Source organism: Apostichopus japonicus, chromosome 3 (assembly GCF_037975245.1).
Source record: "Apostichopus japonicus isolate 1M-3 chromosome 3, ASM3797524v1, whole genome shotgun sequence".
NCBI lineage: Eukaryota > Metazoa > Echinodermata > Holothuroidea > Aspidochirotida > Stichopodidae > Apostichopus > Apostichopus japonicus.
In genome coordinates this window covers 26,856,606-26,875,042 of record NC_092563.1, presented here as the reverse complement: position 1 = coordinate 26,875,042, position 18,437 = coordinate 26,856,606, and the positions used below count along the sequence as shown (strand labels likewise).

Below are 18,437 nucleotides of genomic sequence, written 5' to 3'. Positions count from 1 at the left end.
ATGTACGGTTATAGAGGGCCCAATTGACCGTTTGAAGTTGGGTAAATTATCACATCAAACGGAGCAGCAAACTAACAGAGATTGTAATTATCCAAAAGGCGGTCATTTGCTGGTCTGTGTCCTTTCGTTATAGTTCAACAATGATCATGGACATCCCCAGGGTTGGGGAGGGGTAATATTTGTCGTCAGAATTGGGACCTTGTTGTACATCTTGCATTTTTCAACAATCCATGGGCCATTTTCATATCTGTTCCTGCTACGTTCATGTTCTATCTCAATATTTGTATACGAAAGAAATCTAAATTATCTGCAATATATTCCTCTTAGAATTACCTTAAATAAGTTATCACAAATTTAAACTGTTAAGGAATAATTGATATCAGGTAATTTTGGACTTCACTATAGCTTTATTAAAGATCAGTGCTTGGTATTATTATTATTTATTGAATTTCATATAGCGCAACCCCAACAAAGTTTTCAGTTGCGCTTAACAACAAAATACAAAGAAAGAATAAACCATTCAGAAGGAAATAAGATATCAAATGGCGTAGAAAAATGTACAAGATGAATGTACAAAAATATACAATTGTTATGAACATCAAAGAGAAAAATAGAAAATGCAAAATGTTAAATAAAATCTCAAAGAAAATTCAAAAATATGAAATATAATGAATACAAATATTGAAAATTTGAAAAATTGAGTATATTAGTGATTAGCCAGGAAATAAATATGTTTTGAGTTTTCTTTTAATAATTGCAAGATTCTCAGATTGTTTGACATGGTTAGGTAATTTATTCCATTGATCAGCGCCAAATACACTTATTGCTCTTGAAGCAAAAGTGACCCTCTGTGTTCGAGGAGAAGAAACATCCACATCCAAAATAAAAGAGAAAGGGGACATACCCCCCTCCCCTCCACATACACACACCCTAACTAGTTAGACTTCAAATTCTCTGTTCCCATTCCCTCTTCCAAATAAAACAGTCTTCAGAGGACAGGGACCAAACAACGTCCGTGTACCCCCCCCCCCCCCACACACACACACATACATCCAACCACCTGCACGTCATTCATAGTACACTGCAAACAATAATTACAGAATATGATTATGTATTTATTTATTTGTTTATATTTTTGTTAATTTATTTGTCTACTTTTCGGTTACAATTTATTACTGGTTTATTATTCGTCTGGGATAGGGTATCCCTGACGAAACTGGGTGCAGTCGCCCTGGATTGCTGGCCTGGAGTCCGAGTTACAGAGTTCTGGGTCTTCGTCAGAGCCGTCTGTACAATCAAGATAATAACCATCACATACGTCACACTCCGTTATACACATTCCGTCATCACATTGAGCAAGTTCAAAGGGTTTGACATGATTAAATTTCGCTTCCTTGTCACAAGTCGCTGAGGAAATAAAACAAATACGAAAAACGTAAAATAATGAACCGAAGAATAAGTTTATATTAAGAACAAGGCCGGGGTATGGGCGACGGATTGAGGGGGATAGTTAAGCGTGATATGGCCCTACCATACTGCGCGCGAATCACCTGATACCGTTGCCATGACTACATTAGTCTTTTACGTACATGGGCACTCTAAGTAGGCTTACGTATCGGCGAATAAAGCTTGCGTGTGGTTACTTAGCATCATTGACGAACGAAGGATGTTTCCTAATAATTTGACGAGCTATTTCTTAGAAACGATGGGAAAGACATTATTATACTGTGCAAACTGTTTAGGTGAAACCGGTCTTAACGTTGCTATAACGTGAATTAATATTTTTGCGTTTTATATGATATGGGCTGATTTCATTTTTCGGGTAAAGGATTTCATTTGTCTCTCTCTCTCTCTTTCTGTGTCTGTCTGTGTGTGTGTATGTGTGTGGATGTGTGTGTGTTCAGACTGATCAGGTTGCTAGAATGAATGCGAATGAAACGTGAAACGTCATACTTAACTATACAAGGGGTAATATCGAAATTGACGTTAGATCTATCTTACAAGTTCGTTTGAAATCTAGCAAAGAGTCAAGCATATACCTTTCGAATCCAAAATCATGAACTCGCCCGGTAAACATTATCTACTAATTTACAATTAAAAACAAGTTATTATATTATTGTAATAAGGTAACGTCCCATACGAATGCAACATTCTATAGGAGAAAGCGGCATAGTTACTATAGCTACAAACGATTTGCGCATCTATACGGGTGGGGGTGAGTTGGTGTTGAAGGGTGGGGGGGGTGGAGTATACATTGCATGCTACTTGACATCAGTGCAAACAACAATAGTGACCGTACCACGGTCTACTTACTTTTCCATATGTTGGCGCAGATATGAGGTTGTTCGTCGAAGCCATTTGGACAGTCAATGATGGTATCACAGAAATATGATGAATAGATACAGCAATTGCTGTCACCGAAACAGGGTATCTCATATGTGGATCCAGTACAGCTTTGGCAGTTTCCTATGTTATAGGAAGAGAGTGAGAGAGTTATAGCATGAAACAATGTAATATATAACACTGACAAGTTTAGGCTTCGTTAATGTTATATGAATCCTATAGGCTACCTCAGGTATATATCTATAGGTGTTATAGTGAGCCCGGGAGAGTAGGTGAGCGTGTGGTTGGGGAGAGGGCGCGGAAGGAGGGGGGGGGGGTATGGAATCACACCTGATGAACGTATAAAAAACTGGGTTGCAGATGCTATTGTCATCATTTGATAGTTTTCTATACAAGGGGTGATATCTACAGGAACATTAAACTCATCTTACAAGTTTGTTTGAAATCTAGCAAAGGGTCAAGCATATGCCTTTCGAATCTAAATAATTTATTCATCAGGTAAACAGATCTGCTAATTTACATTAGGGAAACCTGGGCGGAAGTCATCAATAATCATAATCATAATCATAATCGTAATCGTAATCATAATCATACAAGGTTGTTGTGTTGTCAATATCAAGTTGGACTTTCTAAAACAATGGATCTTTATTCACATTTACATTTAGGAACCGATATCAACATCAATTTATCGTTAAAAGGAGCACTACAGACATTTAGCATATATTAAATCTGAATATCTTGAAAACCTTTTTATTTATAACAAACAAACATAACTTTTGCTGATCTTCCTCCTATTATTACTGGTCTATAGCACATCAAGGCTAAAACTCAGCCTAAGGTTATCCTTTAAATATCGACGGAATTGTCGAAAAATTAACTCGGGCAATAACAATAACTTGTATTCACGTTCACACTTCACACTTCACAGAACTTAATTCTTGCAAGTTTTGTACCAAGGGCTATTGTATTATCATATATCAAGCCGTGTATTTATTATAAGGCCACGGTTATTTCTTTCTTCTTTCTTTTTATGCTTTTCATTCAGGCAGTATTCTATTTGTTAAGCCCTCAAGAATATTTAGTTTACTTCCCTTTAACTTTGATGTACTTTTCGTACTTAGTCTATGTACACAATACGTGATTAAAACAAATATAAATGAATGAATGAATGAATAAATATGACTGAGTCTGATGCATATAATTTGGTAATATATTTTGAAGATTTTTTGAAATGAAGATTATATGCAAAAGCGTTAACTGTTTATCCTTTACATAGAGTTAGTTCTAAAGAATCAAGATGCTACCTATACATAGAGTTAGTTCTAAAGAATCAAGATCCTACCTTTACAGAGAGTTATAGTTCTAAAGAATCAAGAATCAAGATTCTGCATTTACATAGACTTAGTTCTAAAGAATCAAGATCCTACCTTTTACTGTGAGGTTTCTCTCTTGTGGATTAAAGTTTGGAAATTGGCCCGTAGACAACTTTAGGAAGCTCAGGCACGTGACGACTACGAGGAAAACAGTATCCATGGCAACTGCAATGCAAAACAGGCGACACAATGTATACCATCAAAGTAAGTACTAAATGTGATACGAATAATAAACTGTTGATACTTAATTATAATAACATTAGGTATGAATAGCATGAGAGAGAAAAAAATATCATAAATTTATAAATAATAGCAGCCGTACTACCTACTTCAATGCAAGCAAATTCTCAAAAAGCAATACTTTATCCCAACGAGTATGCTTAGGAACATTGTTTCAACCAAACTATAGACAACCAATTAGTTCAAGTTATTTTAAAGGAGCAGTCTAGACTTATGGTTGAAATAAATACATTGAACATTTTGAAAACCAAAGGAGACGTTAAAAGATCAGTAGAACCACATATCAAAAAAAATCTAGAAATTTCTGTCTTATGTCACCTTATATTTAAGGTTCGGTCTTAAATGGGATTTTAATTAACGTGCGAATTGAAACGTATACTACACTAAAGAAAGACGCTCTGGTGCCTTGAGTATACAATTTCACTTCACAAAAAAAAACACAAAAAAACAGGAAGATACTTTCAATTTCGATATGTTCCAAGACTTCTCCAAAATCTCTTTTTACATACATTGGAAAAAAACTTAAGCAAGTATGTGTAATTAGTCTCATATTCTGACGCTAAACATAGTCAATACATCATTAAAATTTAAAACATAGGGTAAGAAGTATAAAATAGTGCCATAGAAAAAAAATTATAAAAGATAATTATTATAATAATATTGATAATAATAATAATAATAACAAAGTCAAATTCAACTTAAATAAAATCAATATAAAATGAAGTCAAAATCTTACCTTGTGTGTTGTTTTTTTTGACGGTGAATCTGCGAAAGATTGTTGAAACTTAAGCTCTTGTTTAGCTTCTCGATGTCAAGCGATCCTCTGTTGATGGTGTCTTGTGTCAGAAGGCAATAATGTCGACTCCTTATATACATGTTCTTCTTATTCTGTACCATTGTTCACTTCACCACAAAACCAGGCTATTTATTTCTCAAGATGGTGACACAGCAAATAAAGTGCAACATGTTTCCAGAGCTAACAGTGAAACCACAAAATAAGGCGATAAAAGGCTATATGAGAGAGGTTCCGCATATGAGGTCATCGATATATATAGCCTCAACTATTGGAAAGATTTTATGAAGAGGGGTTGGGTGGCTGCACTTGGTTTATTGTGGCCGACCCCTATGTAGGGGAGTCTGGGGTCCACCACCAGAAACAAAATTAATTTTTTAAACGCCATATGTTAATATAGTAACAATTTTCAACAAAATTAGTAATTGTTCGGTTAATATAGAAACAATTTACGACAAAATGTCAAAAATCTTAATTCTAAGAAGCATAAAATTCAACATTTTTTTGGCTGCAAAATGACGGCGAAAGATCATTTATCAAATGTCATCAATTTAACTATTGGCCACACAGTGATAGAAACTAAGAAATGTAGTCAATTCACAATTTTGCTAGCAAAATAATGAATTATACGACTCACATCAGAAAGCCATCATAAGTCGTAAAATATTGAGATGCTTTTGCATATACCTAATAGATTTAAATTCTTGTCAAAGAACTAAACCCTATAGTTTTCTTGCTTTAAGGGAAGTAAATATTTATTCTAACTTGAAGATTTGTGAGACTGTAAATGGTGACAATTGTCGGCCCTTACGACTTTACCGCTCTTGTAACAAGGTCAACTCATACAGCTGGAAATGGGACCGTTGGCTTCACCTGGAATCGTACACAAATACATACTGAGAATTATGAAATATGGTCGTATGACTTCCTGTCAAAACTTGGGTTTCCCATGAAGCTGATCATTCATGCGTTACGGTACGTTTTGCGGGTAAGCCTATACCGCACGTTATACACGTCATCAGATCACATACTACAAACAATAGCTCGTAAACGAAATCCGAGGGCAAATGAAAACCTTTCTACGAAAAGCTAAATACAAGATTGTGCATCTCTCAACAACAATATCACACAAGTTTACGGAATTCCCCAAGCAAAACACTTATTTTGTCACTGGCATTTGCTGTGAATTGTATGCATATACTTAATCAAAAGGAAGAGGGAAATGCTATATATTAGCATATTTGGTTTATTTGTTTTATTTATTTGTTTGTTTTCCTTCGTAATGATATAACCCTTTTAAAGTGTTTCGATGTATCTCGTCAGTGCTTTAAATAGCTTGGCATATCTACATGGTTATGATGACGTTTCACAGTAATAAAAAGCAATTATCGTTTCATACATTTCATTTTAATGAATCCTTAAATTAAGTATATTTTGGAAAACCAAGTTTTCACAGCTTTTTCCAAAGCATCACAAAATGAAAGATAAATAAATAATGAACTTAGAACAAAAAGGGTAGAAAAGCTGTTGCTCTATATATGACATCAGAGCCGTTAGGGCATCATTTCCGATTATGAGAAACAGTTTAATAAATTAAAATGATTAATTGTACGTCACTTTAAAGTCACAAGTGCAAGCTCGTAAGGGCCGACAATTGTGACGTCAATAATTTGACGTCCAAACGATGGAGGACGGGGAAATCAATAAATGGAATCGAGAGGGGTGTTAAAAAATGATAATAATAATAATGATGATAAAAATGACGTTACTGTCAGTAATCCGTTCGATTTCTATTGAGTGACTGTAATAGTAGATTTACGTGTCGAAGCTATATGTACATAGGAAAACGCCACATAATTATACTAAACGTTAGTTTCTATAATAGACCTGTGAAAACACTTGTGCTTGTCCTTGATCAACTTAATAAAGGGAATACATGATCACATATTTGATATCGGTTATCAATGGCCACTCAAAGCTGAAATTTGAATTGGTTTCAGTAGAACAAACAATTTACTCTTTTTTCGGATGTAATTGTGAAGCCATTAAGATAGCGTCTCGGGCGAACGATTATCATTCAACCGCAACAGTACATGTATACGGACGCTGAACTTACAAATTTGTATCGGAGTTACCATGGAATCCATAGTTTTGGACAAAGAAAAGAACAAAAACCGTTCCATATTTTTGTGATTAGAAGTCGCAAAAAGAAAAAAAAAACAGTTTTGGAATCGACCTTTTAGTTTAGCACGGAGTACGTACAGAATACCACATTCCGAGTTCATTATTTTTTAGTACTTATATACTTATAGTATATATATATATATATATATATATATATATATATATATATATATATATATATATATATATATATATATATATATATATATATATATATATATATATATATATATATATATATATATATATATATATATATATATATATATATATATATATATATATATATATATATATATATATATATATATATATATATATCCTTTGACGCTGGATATAGGTACATAATTAAAATTTGAAAAGTAGGGTAAGAAGTATATATTAGTGCCATAGAGAGTGAATCTGCGATAGACTGTTGAAACTTTAGCTTTTGTTTAGCTTCTCCATGTCAAGCGATCGTCTGTTGATGGTTTCTTGTGTCAGAAGGCAATGATGACCATTGTTCACTTCAACACACACACAACCTATTGTTCAAGATGGTTTATTGTAGCCGACCCCTATGTAGGGGAGTCTAGGGTCCACCACCAGAAACAAATTAAGTTTTAACTGCCAAATTGGTGCATATGTTAATATAGTAACAATTTTCAACAAAATTATTAATTTTTCGTTTAATATAGAAACAATTTGCAACAAAATGTCAAATTCCCTTAATCTAAGAAGCATGGAATTGAACATATTTTGCTTCAAAAATGACGAAAAGGTCATTTATCAAATGTCATCAATTGAACTATTGGCAGCACAGTGATAAACTGATCACTACGAACCTAAGAAACTCATCAATTCAACACTTTGCAAGCAAAATTATGAATTATACGACTCACATCAGAAAGTCAACATAAGTCATAAGATTTCTATTCTTGTCAAAGAACTAAACCTATAGTTTTCTTGCTTTAAGGGATCCGAAGTAAATATTTATTCTAACTTGAGATTTGTGAGACTGTAAATGGTGACCTTCAAAATGGGAACGTCTTCAGTGTTGTTTGCTTTCTTGACTTGTGAAGTAGACACTGATAAGTCAAAAGTCCTAAGCAGAGTGGCGCCGAAATATGAAATATCTTACCATTTCAGATTCCTGATTCGATATAAAAAATATTACTTCAAGTCAAACATCGACGGCTTTCTAAACCCAGTTTCGTTTAACTTGATAAGCTTTTGGGTCTACATGAGCCTCCAAATGCCATGCACCTCCGGATCTACAACTTCCAAAATGGGCGTGGGGGGGGGGGGAGGCCTCAGTTTGTGCCTTATCGGGTATACAGACGCGATGTCTATATTTTAGTATTTGAGTTGATTCGAACTCGTAATGACGTTATAATGTTGTTACATTCAAGTAGCTAGTGTAGCATTGCCAATTACACTTCGGGAAGGGGAGGGTGGGGGAGGCTGGGGGAGGGGAAGCGTCTAGGGAAGCTTTTATTCTTATTCCATTTCATGTGGAAACAAAAGTACTGATATAGTTCATCTCTACGACAAAAATGCTTGTTATATGAATGATAGGTAATTCTGTAAGATATCTATAGGGATACAAACATCGATTGTTTATCATTGAACAAACACCAGGTCGGATTTCAAGTTGATAATAAAAACTTTTGATTAGCTGGTGCCCTTCCTGTATAATATTGCCATAAGAAAGGTATAAAGGCCGCATTCTGACAAAGTACATTTCCGCGTAATCAAAATAAAGCCTTTAGTACTGCTTGACTGACTATACATGTTTTATTTTACTGGTTTACTGTACTGCTTTACTATATACACGTCCATTTTCTGCATTGCTCGACAGTACATGTTTTACTTTACACACCATATTGATCATATGTGCTGCAAGGTTTCTAAAGGATTCGGTATTCTCAACCGTGCGTGATTTCACCTGCCAAAGAGAATTCTCGATTCTATTTTATAATATCATCATCCCACCTAACCATTCTTACAATAATTCCGCCCGGGCCAACAGCTATCCTTCGCGACTGCAGAAACTTCATGTTCTTCGGGGGAAAAAAGCAGTGCATTACATTAGACCTACAAAGAGGTCCCCCTCTGTCACACAGTAATTCTCTTTTCGTGAAATTCAACACTCTCAACATTTAGGACATCAACATACATCGGACTACATCCTAATGTTCCAAACATGTATTAAGCGGGCTCTTCATAAGTGTCTCAACCTCTTTTCTTCAATCGTTATTCCGTACCGAACCACAACACTATAGATTCAGCAAATTTCTCTCTCCGCATTCCGGTAAATCGTTTGAATTTCTCTCAGCTTTGTACCTGTTTCAAAGGTCCTAAGATCTGGAACTTGATGAGTGACCAGCGTTTCAAATCTGTACATACCATTGCTAACTTTAAAACTTGTTACAAAGCTCCTTTGCTATATAAGTATTCCTTTACAATTCTTGTCTTTCATCCGTCTTATTTTTTGTAGTTCCCTGTAGCCGGGTTCGTATAGTGATGTGGAAGAATAGTGGAATGGGTGATAGGTAGGGGTCTATTCACGCAAAGCGGACACTGTATCCTAGTAATGATTGTCCGTGAGACGCACGGACACTCATTACTGCACATGGGTCCCCACTGCTTTCTTAGTATGTCCATGGACCTCCATTGTATGTCTAACCATTTCCCATCCTTTTTATCTGTGTGCGTGTGTGTGTGTGCGCGCTCATGTGTGCGCGCGCGTGTGTGTTTGTTTACCATCCTCTCCGGGGACTTCTATCAGTCTTCAAGTTTTCTATAGAGGTCTCCTCAATCATTCGATTATCTTTCCGCTGTATATACTGCTCTATTGTATTACTCGTTGTGATGTAATACCCCTTTCATGTTATTTATTGTCAATATTGATGTTCTCAATATGTTTATTCTCATCTCTTTGTAAAAGTTGCATTTTAAGATTGATTGATTGAAATTATATTGAATTGAAAATAAACGTGATGTTTTACTGTAAAGGTTTCTTTGTACTGTTTTACTGTACATGTTTCACTGTTAATGTTTCATTGAATTGTTTTACTGTACATGTTTTATTGTACTGTTTTACTGTACTTGTTTTACTGTACATGTTTTATTGTACTGTTTTACTGTACATGTTTCACTGTAAAGGTTTTATTGTACTGTTTTACTGTACATGTTTCACTGTTAATTTTTCATTGAATTGTTTTACTGTACATGTTTTATTGTACTGTTTTACTATAAAGGTTTTATTGCACTGTTTTATTGTACTGTTTACTGTACTTGTTTTACTGTAAAGGTTTTATTGTATTGTTCTACTGTACATGTTTCACTGTACATGTTTGATTGTACTGTTTTATTTTACTGTTCTACTGTACATGTTTTATTGTACTGTTTAACTGTTTTACTGTAATTGTTTTATTGTATTGTTTTACTGTACATGTTTTACTGTAATTGTTTTATTGTACTGTTTTACTGTGCATGTTGAATTGTAATGGTTTTATTGTACTGTTCTAATGCACATGTTTCACTGTACATGTTTGATTGTACTGTTCTATTTTACTGTTTTACTGTACATGTTTTATTGTACTGTTTAACTGTTTTACTGTAATTGTTTTATTGTATTGTTTTACTGTACATGTTTTACTGTAATTGTTTTATTGTACTGTTTTACTATACATGTTGTATTGTAATGGTTTTATTGTATTTTGTTTTACTGTACATGTTTCAATGTAATGGTTTTATTGTATTGTTCTTCTGTATACATGTTTTACCGTACAGGGTTCACTGCACTGTTTTACTGTACATGTTGTTTTGTAATGGTTTTATTGTATTGTTTTACTGTACATGTTTTATTGTACTGTTTCACTGTTAATGTTTTATTGTATTGTTTTACTATACATGTTTTACCGTACAGGGTTCACTGCACTGTTTTACTACTGTACATGTTGTTTTGTAATGGTTTGATTGTATTGTTTTACTGTACATGTTTTATTGTACTGTTTAACTGTAATTGTTTTATTGTATTGTTTTACTATACATGTTTTACCGTACAGGGTTCACTGCACTGTTTTACTGTTCATGTTGTTTTGTAATGGTTTTATTGTATTGTTTTACTGTACATGTTTTATTGTACTGTTTCACTGTAATTGTTTTATTGTATTGTTTTACTGTATATGTTTTAATGTAAGGTTTTATTGTATTGTTCTACTGTATACCTGTTTTAACGTACAGGGTTTACTGCACTGTTCCACAATATGCAGATGATGCTGCAATATTTGACTGTAAAGCTATTTTTTCCAACCAAGCTTAGCAGAAACCACGGCTTGGGATTGGGTGAGAATTTTAGACGTTTGCATGCACCCATTATAGCCTCCTTAATATTACACTCTCGGGCTTTCTCTAAGTTGATGGGCTTAGAAAGGTCTAATATGTTGGTGAGTAGACTGAAAATTCAATGAAACTTATTATTACTTTTTTTTAAATATGTTTTACCACAAAAGTACAAAGTGTAGGGAAGTCGTCCATAAAGCTTAAAAGCTTAACAGTGTGGAAGACTCCCTGAAGAAAGAAAAGAAAAGGGGAATATATATATATATATATAAACACATATACATTAATATAAATACAACTTAAATGTTCATTATTTATGTAGTAATTACATACAGGTATAATTTGGTAGTAGCCAGTCACTAGCTATTATTTCCTTACATAACCACTTCTTAAAGGATGTGACTCACTTTTTATTCTTTAAATCGTTCGTTAGAATATTCCATGTTTTTGTTGCATGGTTTTGTAGGCTTAAAGTTCCAATGGTGGTATTGTAGAGAGTAAAGTGGGCATGATTAGCATGCCTCGTGTAATGATTATGTACATCTCTGTAACTGGTTAAAAAATAGTCAAAGGCAGCTGGTAGAAATCCATTCCAGGTCTTGTAGACAAATAATGCTAGCTTAAATTTATTGAGATCGTGCAATTTTATTGAGTTTCTTAAATTGGGGACTGGTGTACTCACGTGGGGTTGAGTGTGTTATGCGGCGAATGGCTGCCTTTTGAAGTATTATAAGATTGTTAAGGTTGGTGTTGTATGTACCAGACCAAATAATGGATTTGACATAAGATTTGGCTATGGATTTGACTTTGACTTAAGTCCTACATGCAATGTTATAGGCTAAAGGTGTAAAGTACCCAAACATTACCGGTATTTCCCCAACCGTGACATTCCTTAAACTGAACAGTTTGAGCGTTAGCCAATAACCGCTATCTAGGGTTCTTTTTTTGCGCAAGAACGCTCTGAATATGTGTGACTAAGCAATTCCTTAGCCAATAAGTTGTTACTTCCTGGTTGTAATATAAACGCCAGACTATAGTCTGGCTATAGTCTGTATACAGAGAATATCTTTTGTTAAGATAACCCCAAAACCTTGTTCATATAAGGATGTTGATTTTAAGTCGTTAAATCGTATTACAACAACAATGGCATTTCAAACCGTGCATTGTTCGGACACGGTATGACGTTATCTATATATGTTTGCGGCCAAAGTTATGGTGTTGGTTGCTTTAGATCAGGGTTGTCCAACCTTTTTGCAGAGGAGGGCCACATGGAATGATTATGATGAAGGAGGGGGCCACATGAACCCTACGCTCGATCTTTTGCCCGAAGCCCAAGGCAACAAAATGTGAGCACTGCGCGCGGAGCGCACTGATTTATTTTCCTTCCTGATAAAACAGATGAATAAAGTACAGCCCCCCCCCCCCCTCCTCCGCTGAGAGTGTCACACAAACTGACCTGTATGCAGTTTTTTGGACCCAGAAGGTTCGAATGATTGATTATATAGCTTCAAATTGTTATCAATAAATCTGCTCACTAAAATTTCGCACCGTACAGCATCTCTGGCGGGCCGGACGCAACCCTGCGGCGGGCCGGACTGTGGCCCGCGGGCCGTAGGTTGGACAACCCTGCTTTAGATGATGTTTAATTGGAGGTATTTCATATGAAATGCTACATCGTAGAAACTGCATGCAGGAAGTTGACCCGCAAATTTTCAACATTGGTCAAGCCGGCGGGGAGTGGGGGTTGGGGGCTGGGGAGGTAAAAATACTCAGAAACACAGAGCGGATTATCAGTATAAATATTAACCTACTGCAGCCCCTTCCTCAAAACCCACTCTATGTAATCCAATACATATGGATTAAACCATGGAGATCTGTTTTTACCTCCATGATGTAAGCTATAACAAGTTATTTCAATCGGCAGTATAGCTCAAACAAATTTAGCCGTTTGTAACATTTTCACATACTTAAGTGAAATTCAATTTCACTTAAGTGGAATACATTTTACTTAAGTCGAAGTCTAATTCACTTAGGTTATGACGAACTTTGGGTTTGATATGTATCCAGTGGCGGAGCTAGAGGTATTGTTCAAGGGGGGCGAGAATGGACTGTAGGGGCGCTTTCGACACTATCTAAGCGGAGCGCCACCACAGGTTGGCGCGGAGCGTACAGAAAATTTTTGAGTAAAGATACTTCCTAGATCGCCGGAAATGACCCTTTCCTGGCCTTGCTAATTTGCAGATAAACGAAGAATAAATAGGTGTCATCGCCAACAAAATGTGACCAATTTCAATATAGGTAGATGAGAGCGCAATGAAAAAGTAAATAATCGCGAATAAGTAAAAAGTGGTAAAAAGCTGAAAAGGGCGCCAGTAGTCCATTTAAGTCCGTCAGGGGGGGGGGGGGGCATCTGCCCTCCCTGACTTTATGGACGCTCCGCCACTGTATGTATCATGCCCCATAGTGTCATTAAATACGTACTATACAGCAGCATTTTTTATGGTAACTTTTCAACATCCCAAAATAGAAACCACCAATTAATAAGATCGATACTACAGCTTAGAACACACGACACTGGTCATAACAGAGACTTGTCTTTCATGAGCACCCAAGCGAGAAACCCTTCTTTCACTCTTTTAATACAACTTAAAAGGGCGGTTGCCCGAAATATTTTGTGTCTTTTTTCAGTATAAACATTACAGTTGGCATGAATTTATCCGGTTTTTCCCCTTTCTGTTCCTGTATCTTTGTTGCCAACCGCAGACGCCTATCATTAAGCCTTTTTATTTTGACCTGGATACCGAAACTTGGCGTAATATCGGACTACACAGGAGGAAATTACGTAGATTTGACACAAACTAGGTCGTCAATCTATACTTCTTGTCTACATGCAAGAAACTTGACCTTGAACCTCGGGTTTTTTTCCACTTACGAAAACCGCTCTGTCATAGCTCCATGGTCATACCACGTTTTACGACTAAAGCATAAAACGCTCTTCTGAGCCCATCATCTCAAATACTGCCAGGAAACCCACCCCGGCGGTCAGAGCAGAGGTCGTACCTATAGGACTCATACCATCCTCACCTAGACCTGCGACTTTTTACATACGCTCCCCATGGTACACGCATTAAGAGGACTAACCACCAGATTGCGACCAAACACGGATAAAGTACTTACCGAAGCCGAGGTATTTCACTTTGTTCGTAAGAGTATTATTTTGGCACCAGGGACACCCATCATGTCTGGTATTGAGTACACTTACAGAGTATATGTCTTCCTATTTTTGATCACCATGTACCCCCTCCCTCCCTAACTGAGGAGCATGGACCCCGGGGCGAATATATTTTTCCCAAACAGGTTTGCAATTAGTTTTCAGCCAATCAGATCATGTTCATTACGTCAGCACCAATAACGACCATCGCCAGGAAGTTCGAAGACATACACTGAATAACACAATGACAATTAATTAAAGCAGCATTTTGCGTCCTCGACTATGATATTTCTCAACCTCACTGACTCCACTATGCCATAAAGATATACATAACTAGCTTATCTATTTATATTTTACTTCAAATGGTGGCATAAAAGTCGAAAAAATTGCAACTTTCAACTTTGTTGTTCTCCAAGATATTTTCCGTTGGGAACCCAATAAACCTCGCCCATAATATGAATATTTAAACACTACGAACGTCATTGACAGATACGTAATATAACACCACGCTTGATTTGTGTACAGTCTATATGGCAGTTGTACCAGGGCGTTGCATAACAACTTCCTGGTTGTACCAACGCAAAGTCTTGAATCTATTTTTAGCAACGGCTCATAACTAAACCTGCATCTCTGATTGGTTGAATTCAAACTAGTGGGTTTGGGAACTGAATGCGATTTAATTTTGTATGTGGAATACTCGCCAATTAACGTTTTTGGCAGGGAAAAACTTGGCTAATATCTTAATTTGCTGTTTTGTGATTTGATGTATGTAAAAAACTCGATGGACATGTCAAAAAAGTAGAAAACGGCGACCAAACGCAAAATGCTCATGAATAAACATACTATTCACTGATTGGTGGAATTCAAACTAGTGGGTTTGGAGATATGAAAACTTTGTCGAGGACACTTTTACTCGTTATCGATATAAATCGTTAATTACTCGCTAATTAAGGCTCTTGGCAGGGTGAAACTTGGATGGTATCTTAGTTTGCTGTTTTATGATTGATACATGTAAAAAAAATCGATGCACATGTTAAAAAGGTGGAAAAAAGCGACCCAACGCAAAATGCTGCTTTAAGGTCTAGTAACGGGGTTTCTCTTCAAACGCCCTAACTTAACGTTTAATGCTTGGATCACATGTTTACCTTACGTATGATACATACGCTACATTCCATTGTGATTACGATATTTAAGATTCGGGAGCCGCTCTATTGAAATCGTAAGTCGTTTCGTGGAATCGGTACGCTAAAATCAACTTCATGACGCGAGTTCACGAGTCTTGAATGAATACTTTTTAAGAAAAGAAAAGTCTCCCAGGAAAGAACCTGGTCACGGAAACCAAACAACCGAACGACTGATCCGCTCTCAACCGCAGTCCCCTTGCATCGAGACTGTGACTGTCTTTTGAATGAATATACGCAAAACACTATATACAGTCTGCATGTATTTCCGTCACTGCACTGTGTACACAGTATTAATACATATAGGCCTACTGAGCACGTTTCATGCACCCTGTACGAAACTTTCACTGTGCGATGTTATCGTTTAATGCCTTCACAGATATCTTCGACCAAACATAGATAGTATCTCATACAATCATAACAAACTAGTGTGCTAAATATGTCTAAACCGAGTCCAAAGATACGTAGAAAAATCCGGGTAATTTTGAACGGGTATATCTTCGTTGAAATGAATGTATGCAGACATTTCGGTATAGCCTCGAAATGAAGGTTTCCATGGTGATGACGTAACTTTCCGACCAATCATGAGTGAATATTTACACACAATTGCAAACCTGTTTGGGGAAAAAATATTCGCACCCCGGGGGCGGTGCGTGAGTCCATCCCAGAGGGTTCGTGAGACGTTTCTGAAAGTCTAAACTAGAGAACTTTTTGTTGAACTAAATTTGATATATCATATAATTGAGTAATGTATAAAAGTCGTATCTATGGACAAACTCTGCAATATTACACTATGAACTGTATCTTTTACGAAGCACTGTTATGCGTATTATAGTATAATAATGACTCAGATCGTGTCTCGAAAAGTTGGGGGTTCGTGGACAACTCTGACATCCACAGGGGCTCGTGGGGGGGGGGGATAAAGTTAGGGAAACCCTGATCTACAACCTCTCCTAAATTCTCACCTTATCGAGCAACATTCAAGACAGTATTCCCTCCTTCCTGATGGCGCCCTTCTCGTCACTACACAATCTTAGAGGCCTATATATAACAATACCTCACACACAGAGAGATTGCCAAACTGATCAGATTTATCTTGAGACGCAATAATTTCACGTTTATTAACCCAAAATTCCCTCCAAATTAAAGGTAATGCCATGCATGGACACGAGAATGGCGCCATCTTACGCTAACATATTCATGCATTTCTTAGAACAGGATTTTTCTCGCTGCCTTTCCCCACAAACTCCTTTTCTATATGTATATACGTTGTATGGACGATATTTTTATGATATGGGAGCACGGTGTAGACTCTCTATTGCCTTTTCTTTGAACATGTTCATATTTTGCATGACTCCTTTAAGTTCACTATATGGATCACTCTTCTAGGCAAATCTGTTTTCTTGACGTACTGGTCATGATGCAAGAGTGAGCCAATTGAGACATCTGTCTACTCCATACCCACGGACAAGCATACCTATTTGCATTTTAACAGTTTTCATCCCCAGCACACTAAGCGATCTATAGTTAATAGCCAGCTAATTAGATATCAACGTATCCGTTGTAGGCAAAGTCTTTTTGTGGACAAAGTGACAGAGTTTCTTCATGCCCAACACCTGACCTACCGCGCCAATCCACCACCGAAATTAGCATACGCCCATTAAAAGCCCCATTGACTAATACATTAAATCACAAAAGGAATGTGGTCTCTAAGTCTAGATAGAAGTTTCACTAGCTAAACGCTACCCATTACTGGATAGTTGACAAGTTGGCCTTTCATGGTGTCACGAAGGACTGTATTTATTGTACGTGTATTCAGTATACGCTGGTCTGGGTGATAAGTAGGTCACTCGTCGTGACTGATAACCGTGTTTAATTTTTCTGGAAGCGTCGAGAAATGATGGCGCTATTCGGTATTAGCGATTACAAATTTCCAGAACATACGGGAAGTTATTTTTAGCAGGTGACCGGATATCGTCGACCAATGAACGTTGAACTGTCAGTCGTATCTTCGAGACATGGATGATTCTCGATGTTTTTCCGTCAGGATTCCTGGAAAAGAACTTTCGGGAGATTAAACCCGGCTATATATTAAAAGAGATATTTTCGGTGATTTGGAGTTTTTCCGATCTATTGTGAGAAGAAATTCATCTGAGATAAAAGATTAATTATCGAGGGGACGGACGGAGGAACCGGTGGACTGTTTGTTTATTAGATTGGTGCGTCGTTTAACCGGGACAGGCGTGACTTCGGCAGAGTTTTTCGGAGTTCACCCAGGAGGAAGCCATCCTTGGGATACAAACGTTGAGTCGAATTGGACCAGCGGGGAACGGTTTTGCTCCTGAACAAGTCACGGGATACCAGCCTACGAGGGATACTCCCGACATCGTTGTTGGTGACGCAAGGAGGTCAGAACAGCTACGAAAGGAACCGAGAGCCGGCACGCGCCGCGTAAGATAAGTTAAGTAATCTTTTAAGTATTTAACGGCCGTATAATATTGTAAAATCTGTCTGTAATATTCCTAATTTCTAGTACCAATAATCCTTTTACAAATCAGTAGAGATCGTATCATTGTAAATATATTGTTTTTGTTAACATCAGAAACCTCTCAGTAGTCTTTTGGTCCTTTGAGTTTACTTCCCTGAAATCTATCTAAAATTGTATTTTATCGGCTTTGAAGGACAAGGAAAACCCGGGGTCGCAACAGAGGGGCGCTAGAGTGTGCCATTTTGTATTATCCCACGGAAGTTGTGACACATGGCACCATCAATTTTCCGTACCA

General features: G+C 36.7%; 1 protein-coding gene across 1 annotated transcript; it reads right to left on the bottom strand.

The window, feature by feature from the left end:
* Positions 1-387: 387 nt before the first annotated feature.
* On the bottom strand, positions 388-4,843 carry LOC139965679 (uncharacterized). Its single transcript, XM_071968293.1, has 4 exons — positions 4,693-4,843; positions 3,771-3,881; positions 2,314-2,466; positions 388-1,407 (listed from the first exon to the last, which is right to left on the bottom strand). The coding sequence occupies exons 2-4, from the start codon at positions 3,874-3,876 to the stop codon at positions 1,184-1,186; spliced, it is 483 nt and encodes a 160-aa protein (XP_071824394.1). The 5' UTR covers positions 3,877-3,881; positions 4,693-4,843; the 3' UTR covers positions 388-1,183.
* Positions 4,844-18,437: the final 13,594 nt, after the last annotated feature.